This window comes from Columba livia, chromosome 11, assembly GCF_036013475.1.
Source record: "Columba livia isolate bColLiv1 breed racing homer chromosome 11, bColLiv1.pat.W.v2, whole genome shotgun sequence".
Taxonomy (NCBI): domain Eukaryota; kingdom Metazoa; phylum Chordata; class Aves; order Columbiformes; family Columbidae; genus Columba; species Columba livia.
Window position 1 is genome coordinate 21,804,460 of NC_088612.1, and position 10,541 is coordinate 21,815,000.

General features: G+C 49.6%; 1 protein-coding gene and 2 non-coding genes across 3 annotated transcripts; all 3 read right to left on the reverse strand.

Moving 5' to 3' along the window:
* Positions 1–3,537: 3,537 nt before the first annotated feature.
* TRNAQ-CUG (transfer RNA glutamine (anticodon CUG)) lies at positions 3,538–3,609 on the reverse strand. Its single transcript has one exon. It is a non-coding gene; the product is annotated as a tRNA-Gln (tRNA).
* Positions 3,610–4,320: 711 nt separating this feature from the next.
* On the reverse strand, positions 4,321–4,392 carry TRNAM-CAU (transfer RNA methionine (anticodon CAU)). Its single transcript has one exon. It is a non-coding gene; the product is annotated as a tRNA-Met (tRNA).
* Positions 4,393–8,525: 4,133 nt separating this feature from the next.
* Positions 8,526–9,497, reverse strand: LOC135580491 (olfactory receptor 12D3-like). Its single transcript, XM_065075854.1, has one exon. The coding sequence runs from the start codon at positions 9,495–9,497 to the stop codon at positions 8,526–8,528; it is 972 nt and encodes a 323-aa protein (XP_064931926.1).
* Positions 9,498–10,541: the final 1,044 nt, after the last annotated feature.

The following is a 10,541-nucleotide window of genomic DNA, read 5'->3' on the forward strand; positions in this document are numbered from 1 at the left end:
TTTCATGTGGTCTGTATAATGACACCTCAGGGATGGCCACTTCTCTTTCTCCTTCTCAGTCTGCTTGTTTCATCCCACTTTTGAAACCCACCGATATCTAGGTTTGATCTGAATGAGCCAAGAAATCTGGTAGTGCTCCATGAAGACCATGAGTGCTGGATGTGTGAATGCCACCTGGTCTGCATTTCACTTTCATGCGATTGAGTATACCCCTCTTCTGGGCAGCAGGTGTGACAGGAAGAAGAGGGAAAGTCTGTAGAAGCAGAAATTTCTCTGTAAATCCTGGAAGGAGCCTTCACTCCTAATCCTCCTGTTTACTTCCCATCCACCTCCAGACCTCATCCCATAACCCTGGGATCTTCTGGAGAGAAGTACTGGCAGAGGAACAGACAGAACGTGAGGGCTGGAGCACGTAGTGTATAGGGTAAGGCTCACGTCACTAGGGTTATGGAGTCTAGTGAAGATGAGCAATGTGGGGAGCAGGAGATGGATGTAAATGCAAAAGGGTAAGAGGCGTGAAGCTGTTGAGTTATCAGGGAATTTGAGCTGCTCGGAGCAGTTCATTGGAGCAGAGGACCTCCAGACACCCATTCCAACTGTTGTACTTCTCAGGTATGCTGAATGAAAGAGTCGTTTTGGTTGGAAGAGACCCTCAAGAAAATCAAGTCCAACAGTTGACCTAACACTGCCACATGAGTCCTTGAGCAGACAGCAAAAGGTCATGCCTTGGAACACAGCAACAGTTCAAGATCACGTAGAAGCACCAGTGGTTTCATGAGGCTATTAGCTCTGGTATTGCTGGTGCACCTGAGGCCAGGACAACATGTCCACTAAAATTCACAGCAATGACTCATGTTCGCTGGCAGTTCAGGGTTTTTCCCAGGTGCTCTAGGAGGCTGATCCAATGTGCCTTTGTAGTCTGTAATGCATGGAATGGGCCATGCCACTCCTGACCCAAGAAAAATGGCCATGAGCATTTGGTTTCTTGCCCTGCACTTGTCCTCATAAGCCGGCCATGCAAGACTTTGGGCTCTGGGGTTCCCTTGCAGAGAAAACAAGGCCCATTTGGGTGTGGGTCTCTTTCAAGAAAGGACAAGGGCATCTCTTTAATCACAAAACCTGGATGTGGTACAGCCTGATGAACATGAACAAGGTCGTCGTGGCTGTCATTCCAACCCACAAGGGACTTCCCTCCAGCCCCAAATGGTTTTTCCTTGCTGTTCAACTTTGCCACATCCCTGTAGAGGTGCATCTCTTCTCCTGTATGAGATTATACAGTTTCAACATTCTGCTACAACTTACTCATAGTCTCCAGTAATTAAGCATCAGCAAAGACTCATCAAGCAACAGCTACTGTGTGTTTAAATGCTCCATCTCTCCCCATGGGCTGAACTGCTGTCATGGTGGCTACTCAGGTGGATCCTTGGGCTGCCTGAACTTGCGCAGCACTAGAACTGTTGAAGGGCTGCCACCTCTTTCCCTTCTGATGGGGCTGGCTTGGGAGAGCTGGGAAGAGGAAGGTTGTTTCAAGCACAAGGGGATGAATGGGGCTCAGCTGCAGGGAGGTCTGCTTGCTCAGCAGAATTTCTGCTTTAGACAGATGGTCTCTAACCAAATGTTCAAGTGCATCCAGTGCCTCCTTCCATGCAGCACTGCCTGTTCTGGAGATGGGGTATGATCAGGCTCTCCACAGGGGCTTTTAATCTGCTGAGCTGGGTCCTGTCTCAACAGTGGTTCAGCCTTTCTGGACCATGCAACTCAGAGAGCACAGTGAGGGCCATGGCAGCTCTGTGCACACTGAGTGTTCTCAAGAGCTGATTTCTGAGACCCTTGTTTCACACAGCCTATTTGTACTGCACTAGTTGCATCAATCTTCATCTGGGCTTTTACACTGGGTAATGCAGGAGGAGGTCCTTGTGACATTAGCAATCAATTAGGCACTTCCTTGGTCCTAGACGTTCGAATCTAGCTCTAAGCCGAGGCATCACGCCTGTTGTACATGTCAACAAGATGAGCTGGAGGCAAGTTCTGTACTTATAGTTAAAAGGCAGATGGAGGACAGTGAAGTGCATCTGCAGAGAGAACTGAGGACAAGAAAGACAGACTGAAACTGTGTTGTGTCTGTGCTCTGTGTTTCAGCTTTGCCCCCCTCACCGAGAGATGTCTTGCTTCAGACCCTGTATCCCAGCACCTTGTGGTTCCTCTGGCCCAACCCCACTTGCAAGCAGCTGCAGTGAGCCCTGTGTCGCCCGCTGTGGTGACTCGACGGTGGCCATTGAGGCCTCTCCAGTGGTGGTGACCCTGCTGGGCCCCATCCTCACTTCTTTCCCTCAGAACACAGTTGTGGGATCCTCTCTGTCAGCTGCTGTTGGGAGCTCCCTCAGCACTGGGGGGGTTCCCATCTCTTCTGGGGGCTCCCTTGGTCTGGGGGGGCCAGGGCTGTGCCTGCCTCCCCCCCCCGCTGCCGTCCGAACTGCTGAACCTGTTGCATCATCCCTTCTGGAGCAGGAGGAATGATGGGGACTGCACAGCAGGAGTGTGGCCAGGCCTTGCAGATGGGCTGGGTGTCCTCATGCCAGCTGGCAGGAGGGACCTGTGCCCACGGCTCCTGGCTGCACGTCAGGCCTCGCTGTGCCTCCTCTGGCTCTGCTTTGCTCTGAGCTCCTTGAGAAAGGGCTCGTTCTCTTCTGCTTTGCTGAACCTCCTGGTGCTGGGGGAGGGTGCTGGAGTTAGGGACTGCTCTTGCTGGGCTGGGATTGCCAGCAGGTGGAGCAGAATGGGGAAAGGCAAGTGCTTTGTGTTTCCAGCTTTTGCTTGGGCAATTGTCTGTTCTCTGTGTTGCCCTGAACCCTGCAGATGTGTTTCTTGGTCTTTGTTCTGTGCCACTGCTTTTGCTCCTTCTCATCAAAGACTTTGTGCAGCATAGCTGGAGACCCATGGTGGTTTGTCCTCCTCTTCTGTCAGTTGTTCAACCACCCTGCAAGAAAGAGGGAGAACCTGCTCTTTCCCATGACAGTGACTGTGTCTCCATGCAGAAACAGTGCCAGGGTGGGTGGAATTCCCTGACAGGACACCACAATCATCGGACAGGAGAGGAAATAAACTTAATGCCAGAAACAGTGGTAGTCAAGATGGGGAAAAGGTTCCCAGCAATGCTGTAGATTCTCCATCTTAGAAAATGTCCAACAGCCAACCAGACAAGGCCCTCAACAGCCTCCTCTTCTTGACCCTGCTTTGAGCCATGCTTGGCCTGCATGATCTGCACCTCAGCTCTTGTGTGATTTGCTGAGCCGCTGCTGGATCCCCCATCCAGAAGCAGCCATCAGGAAGAAGGGAGCTGAGATGGGGCAGGGCCAGAGCTCGGGAAACTGGCAGAGGTTTGTTGGGCACAGGGCAGGAGAAGGGGCACTGATGTCATTGCCAGGGCTGGGAACACAGGAGAGGAGGGCTGGTGGGAATGCATTAAAGAAGTGACCCAACAGCATGGCTGGGGAGGTGTGTGCATGCTGAGGAAAGCTCTGAGAGAGCTAAAACTTGAGGTCCCACTGAGATTTGAACTCAGATCGCTGGATTCAGAGTCCAGAGTGCTCACCATTACACCATGGGACCTGCTGAACACCTGTTGTCTTTCTCCTGTGGCCACCCCAGTTCAGCCATATAGTCCTGGGTGAGCCTGGCACTCTCTCCATCTGCCTGGCCATCACCAAGTACAAACGCTCTTCCTCCAGGGCCACCAGGCACCCACTACTCACAGGGCTTTTCAAGGGAAATCCAGAGCTCTTTGCACAAGCCTCACATGCCTTCTGCTACAAGACCCAGGCTCCTAAGCCCTGAGAATCTTGCTTTCTGTTCATAAGACCTGGTTATGCAGTTTCCAGCTTAAGCTCTTCAACATTGGCCCTCACAGAGTGCATTGATAGCCCAGAGATGGGTGGTTTGATGCTCTCTGCTGCTGCTTCCCTGCACCCCCATGTTGGAGACCCTGCATGATCCAGACTGCTTTCCTCTGCTAGGATTGTCTTGGCTGACTTCAAACCCTGGGCCTTTCTTCCAGGACACACTGTTGCCTTCTGTCCCAAAGTAGCCTCTCCGTTTATTGAGAATGGCTGTTCCAGACTCCTTCACACCAGGCTCCTTTACCTGCACCAGCAGGATGCATCTTCCCAAAGGAGAAGGTGTCATTGGCAGAGAGAGGGGGCTCAGGCACTGGGACAGCCCTGGGTGTCCAGAGGGCAGGAGGGCAGCAGTGCAGGGAGCACCTGGTGAACGCTGCAAGGGAGAGGCAGTGTCTGGTGGGGCTGGAGCGAGGCCAAAAGCAAGTAGCAGAGGATGGTTTTGATCCATCGACCTCTGGGTTATGGGCCCAGCACGCTCCCGCTGCGCCACTCTGCTCCCCCCAGCAGCTCTGCAGGGACCTCTCCAGTCCTGCCTGATGCTGCCTGGACCTGCCAGCACCAGAGCTGCTGCTCAGGCCTCCTGCCCTCCTCTTCCCTGCACCCATCACCAGGCTGCATCGAGCTTTCCCTGCAAACCTCAGTACCCCCGCATTTGGGCTGGCAAGCGCAAGGGCCTTGCTTTGTCCTTCTCCCCTCTTCGGCAACCCTTGCTGTACATACAGACTGGGGGACCAGATGCTGGAGAGAAGCTCCACGGAGAAAGACCTGGGGGTTCTGTTTGACGGCAAGTTGAACATGAGCCAACAGTGTGCTCTGGCAGCCAAGAGGTCCAACCGTAACCTGGGGTTCATCCAGCACAGCATGGCTAGCCAGGTGAGGGAGGGGACTGTCCCGCTCTGCTCTGCACTGGAGCGGCCTCACCTGAGACACTGTGTGCAGGGCTGGGTGCCATGGGATAAAGAAGATTTTAATCTACTAGAGTGTGCAGAAGAGGGCTAAAAGGTTGCTGAAGGGCTTGGAGAGGAAGCCAAATGAAGAGCAGCCAAAGTCCCTGGGTTTGTTCACCCTGGAGGACACTGATAAATAAAGTGCACTGGAGTCTTTATGGCCTCCCTCAAAAGTGTGGGAAGACACAGCCCCATATTTACCCTGATCCCTACCACAGGTGATTCCTCCTCCTTTCCCTATTGACTGAGGTACTTGGAGCATACAAGCTTTGCCATCTGCCTTTCGTATTCAGCCAGCAGCATCCCCTTATGTGTCCCCCCACCAACATTCCCTGTAAACTGACTGGTTAAACCTGTAAGTTTTAGCTTGGAGAAGAGGAAACTAAGGGGTGACCTTATTAATGGTTATCAATAAGGAAAGGGGGAGTGTCAGGAGGATGGAGCCAGGCTCTTCTCAGTGACAACCAGTGATAGGACAAGGGACAACGGGTGCAAACTGGAACACAGGAGGTTCCACTTAAATCTGAGAAGAAACTTGTTTGGGGTGAGGGTGGCAGAGCCTGGCCCAGGCTGCCCAGGGAGGTTGTGGAGTCTCCTTCTGTGCAGACATTCCAACCCACCTGGACACCTTCCTGTGTAATCTCATCTGGGTGTTCCTGCTCCATGGGGGGATTGCACTGGATGAGCTTTTCAGGTCCCTTCTAACCCCTGACATTCTGTGATAAGTCTGTTGCACTCCGTTTTGTCAAGATGCGGGCCTGGTTACCTCTGTAAAAGGCAACAAAGAATGTATCTGTAAATATGTTGGCAACAAGAGCAGGTCTAAGGAGAATGTCTATCCCTTGAGAGATACAGACAGAAACACAGTGACAGAAAATGAGGGAAAGGCTGCTGACGTATTAAATGCCATCTTTGCCTCATTCTTAAATAGTCAGAACAGTTGTGCTTCAGGTACCCAGCCCCCTGAGCCAGGAGACAGGGATGGGGAGCAGAATCAAAACCCAATAATCCAAGGATAAATGATTAGCATCCTTCTACACTACTTGGATATCCGCAAGTCTTTGGGGTCTGTTGGAACGAAATAAGGACTCAGCAAAACAAGTCGATTCAATGTGAATCACGCTAAAGCCATTTATTACAGAAACAAGTCTCCTTATATACGTAACTATATTCCGATCATGCGTCCACGCTCCAAGCATGGATTCGCTAAATGAGTATTGTGGCCTGTCCATGCGCTGGAGTCTCACTGATGATACGTCCGATGATTCACGCCACGCCAGGACCCCGCTGATTGAGGAACGCCACTCTTTCTCACAGCAGACTCTGATCTCAGCTTCTCGAAGAGGCCTTGAGATTCCTTTGAGCCTGACTAATTCAGGAACAAATCTTTATCTATCAAAACCCCTCCACAGGGGGCAGATGAGATACACCCAAGGATGCTGAGGGAGCTGGCAGAGGTGATCACTGAGACACTTTCCATTATCTATCAGCAATCTTAACTAACTGGGAAGGTCCCAGTTGACTGGGGGTTGGCTAATGTGATGCCCATCTAGGAGAAGGGCCGTAAGGAGAACTCGGGGAACTACAGACCTGTCAGTCTAATCTTGGTGCTAGGGAAGGTCATGGAGCAGGTGATCTTGGGTAATATCACATGGCCCATACAAGAGAACCATAAGATCAGGCCCAGTCAACGTGGGTTTATGAAAGGCAGGTCCTGTTTGACCAGCCTGATCTCCTTGGACAACAAGATGACCCACGTAGTAGATGAGGGAAAGGCTGTGGATGTTGTGTACTTAGAATTTAGTAAGGCCTTTGACACCATATCCCACAGCATCTGCTGGAGAAGCTGCAGCTCATGGCCTGGATGGTGTATCTGCAATGGATAAAGAACTGGCTGGATGGCCGGGCCCAAAGAGTTGTGATGAGAGGAGCCAAATCCAGTGGGTGACTGGTTATGAGTGGTGTCCTCAGGGCTCTGTACTGGGCCCAGTTTTGTTTAATCTTGTTTTCAATAATCTGGTTGAGGGGATTGGGTGCACCCTCACTAAGTTTGCAGATGACACCAAATTGGGTGGGAGTGTTGATCTGCTGGCAGGTGGGAAGGCCATGCACAGGCATGTGGACCAGCTGGATCACTGGGCAGAGGCCAGTTTTCTGAGGTTCACCAAGGCCAAGTGCTGGGGCCTGCACTTGGGTCACAACATCCCCATGAACGGTGCAGGCTTAGGGAAGAGTGGCTGAAAAGCTGCCTGGCAGAAAGGGATCTGGGGGTGTTGATTGACAGCCAACTGAACATGAGCCAGCAGTGTGTCCAGGTGGCCAAAAAGGCCACAAGCATCCTGGCATGTATCAGGAATAGTGTGACCAGAAGGACTAGAGCAGTGGTTGTGCCACTGCACTCGGTGCTGGGGAGGTCTCACCTTGAATAGTGTGTTCAGTTTTGGGCCCCTCATCGTAAGAGGGGAGAGTCCTGCAGAGGAGGTGATGAAGCTGGTAAAGGGCTGGAGCACAAGTGTGATGAGGAGCAGTTGAGGGAACAAGGTCTGTTTAGCCTCAAGAAAAGGAGGCTGAGGGGAGATCTTATTGCTATCTACAACTGCGTGAAAGGAGGTTGGAGAATGGAGGGGTTGGTCTCTTCTCCCAAGTAACAAGTGATAGAACAAGAGGAAATGGCCTCAAGTTGTGCCAGGGGAGGTTTCGATTGGATATTAGAAAAAAAATATTTCCTGTAAAGGGTTTTCAGGTATTGGAACAGGCTGCCCAGGGCAGTGGGGAGTCACCATCCCTGGAGGGGTTTAAAAGGTGTTTAGAGAAGGTTCTTAGGGACATGGTTTAGTGCTAGGATTGGGTTATGGTTGGACTCAGTGATGCTGAGGGTCTCTTCCAACTGAAATGATTCTATGATTCTATGATATGATTCCATGACATGGAACTGTAACCCAGGCTAAGACTGAAGGTGCTGAATGTCTGTGTAAAGACACACAAAATCTCAAAATGAAGCACTTATAGACTGCTGCAACCCCCACTAAGGTTGGGATTTGGTACCCAAGTACAAATAGATATCTAGTGCTCTTAGAAATGTCCTTAATTAACAGGCATGGAGTGTGACAAAGAAACTGCAACAGACGTTTCCAGTTCTGGATCCGAAGGCAAAGTCAGGGTAGGATACTCGAGGACATTTAACATGTCTGTAGTATTTCATGTAAATACAGATGAATTCTTTCACTGCTCACCAGATCCCTCCACGGGGCTGACTCAAGTCAAATGTTGACAATATCACGCTCAAGTTACGTCCACCCAAAACATAGCACACGCTAACTCTCTTCAGCTATATAGGAGCTCTGAATGACCACAGGGTCATTCAGCTGCCTTAGCAGAGTTGTTAAGTAATTTCATATCTTAGACATCTAGGACACTTGCATGGGACTTTCAGCTCTGCCTCAAGTCCTGCAAGAGGCACAAATGCTTCTGTATTAGAAGCTGGAGACCACGTGGGCTACCATACACATCGCATCTAAATATGATGGAAGGAGCATCAAGTCCACGAATATCTCAACTTTGATTTAGATCTACACAGTTACCTTCTTAATGTGTTAAACTAAATGAGATAATCCGTCGTTTTCCAGTTTCTTGCAACACAGTGTCCTGAGCTCTCTCTTAGAAACAGGAGAGGTGGAGTGAACTACATTCTGTGCGTTGTCCTTGTTTTAGTCACATTCCTCCAGGAACGTGATTTTTTCCCTAGCATTATTTTCAGGGCAGTTCTCATCTCGTGGTTCCTAAGAGTGTAGATCAGGGGGTTCAGAGCTGGGGTGACAGCACTGTACAGGAGAGACATTTGCATATCCCTTTCAAGGGAGCTTCCTGAGGAGGGTCGTGCATAATTGAAGAGCACTGGAATGTACAACAGTGCCACAACAGTGAGGTGGGAGGCACAGGTGGAGAAGGGCTTCCATCTTCCTTCCTGGGACCGGACTTTGTGGAAGGTGAAGCAGATGATGTAGAGGTAGGAGAGGACTATGAGAGCAAAGGAGCCTAGTGCAACAGATGTGGTAATGACATTGAGGAGGGTCATGTTGAGGCTGGTACTACTGCAAGCCAAATTCAACAGTGGCTTGATGTCACAGAAGAAGTGATGAATGTGGTTGTGGCCACAGAAAGTCAGCTGAGGGGTCATGACTGAATGTATCATGGCATGCACAAAACCAATGGACCAGCTGGCCGCAGCCAGCAGCAGACAAATCTGGGGGCTCATGACAAGGGTGTAGCGCAAAGGATTGCAGATGGCCACATAACGGTCATAGGCCATGGTGGCCAGTAGCACAACCTCAGTACTGCCCAGGAAGTGGAAGAAGTGGATCTGTGCTAAGCACCCACCAAAAGAGATGGGCTGATGCCCAAAGAGAAGGCCAGTCAACATCTTGGGAACAGTGACTGTGGAGTAGAAGATGTCCAGGCAGGACAAGTTCCCCAGGAAGAAGTACATTGGTGTGTGAAGACGGGGCTCAGCTATCACCATGGTCACAATGGCACCATTTCCCAGAAGAGTGGTCAAGTAGAGCAACAGGAAGAAGACAAAGAAAAAGTACTGCAGCCCCAGGATATCAGTGAGACCCAAAAGGATGAACTCGCTGAGCTCTGTCTGGTTCAGCATTGCTAGAACAGTAAGAAACAAAAGCAAAATGTCAACATTCCACTGTTGTGAGCAGCAACAGCATTACAATACTTCAGACATGTAATCAAACACAATAGAAATGATGTGTGTGTGATGTATGTATATATGAAGTAAAACATGGCTAATTTCTCACATTCGCCCACATTCATATTTCAGTTGTCCTCATCTGTACCTTCCTGCTGCAAGCCATGATCTCATCGATCAAACTCATAACTCATCATGTGAATCACTCTTGATGCTTTCTTTCCAGTATTGTGCCTACATTTCATTAAGTGGATTTCAACTTTCACATTTTATTGGTTGCAATCTCTTTTAGACAATTCTTCCATGTGAAAAACTGCACAATTTCCAATTTTGTATAAACAGCCAGCAGAAGGTGCCCCAAGGTATCATACAGGCCTCAGCATTTCTTTTGGATGTTGATGAGAATAAAGCAAGAGGCTGCCTGAGCTTGTGATCACAAACTGCTTTTCCTATTGGAATGTATACTTTGCCTAAAGAATGTCTCTAGGTTGCTCAGCAGCAGACGAATGGGACAAAAGCCAAGATCTCAGCTCCCGCAATACTGTGACGGAGCAAGACTGAACTTGCAGGAGACGAGTTACCTGGTGCAAGTTCCAGACGAACGGGCTTATCCCACTGAAAGTCGATCATACTGCCCAATGAGACAACACGGTCAGTTCTGTCACCATCGTTCGTCTTCTGAAATGCAGATGAGTACACACTTGCTTTCAGTTTTTTTTTTCATAAAGAACAAAGAACAAAGTCCTGACATTGTTCTACTAGAGCAGGCAGGCACAGCTATTTCTGGCTTACAACAGGGACCCCAAATTTTACAAGATGAGTAGTTTTCTCTGTACATTCAATGCAGTGATGATTAAGATTGATGAATCCAACTAAAAAAATTACTTGCAAAATATGCCTTTTAAATAGCTTAGAACATATATAGATATATCTCACAATCTTTCTTGTCCATCCTGTCATAGTATACACCTCTATTGAAAATAGCTGATTTTTGAAAAC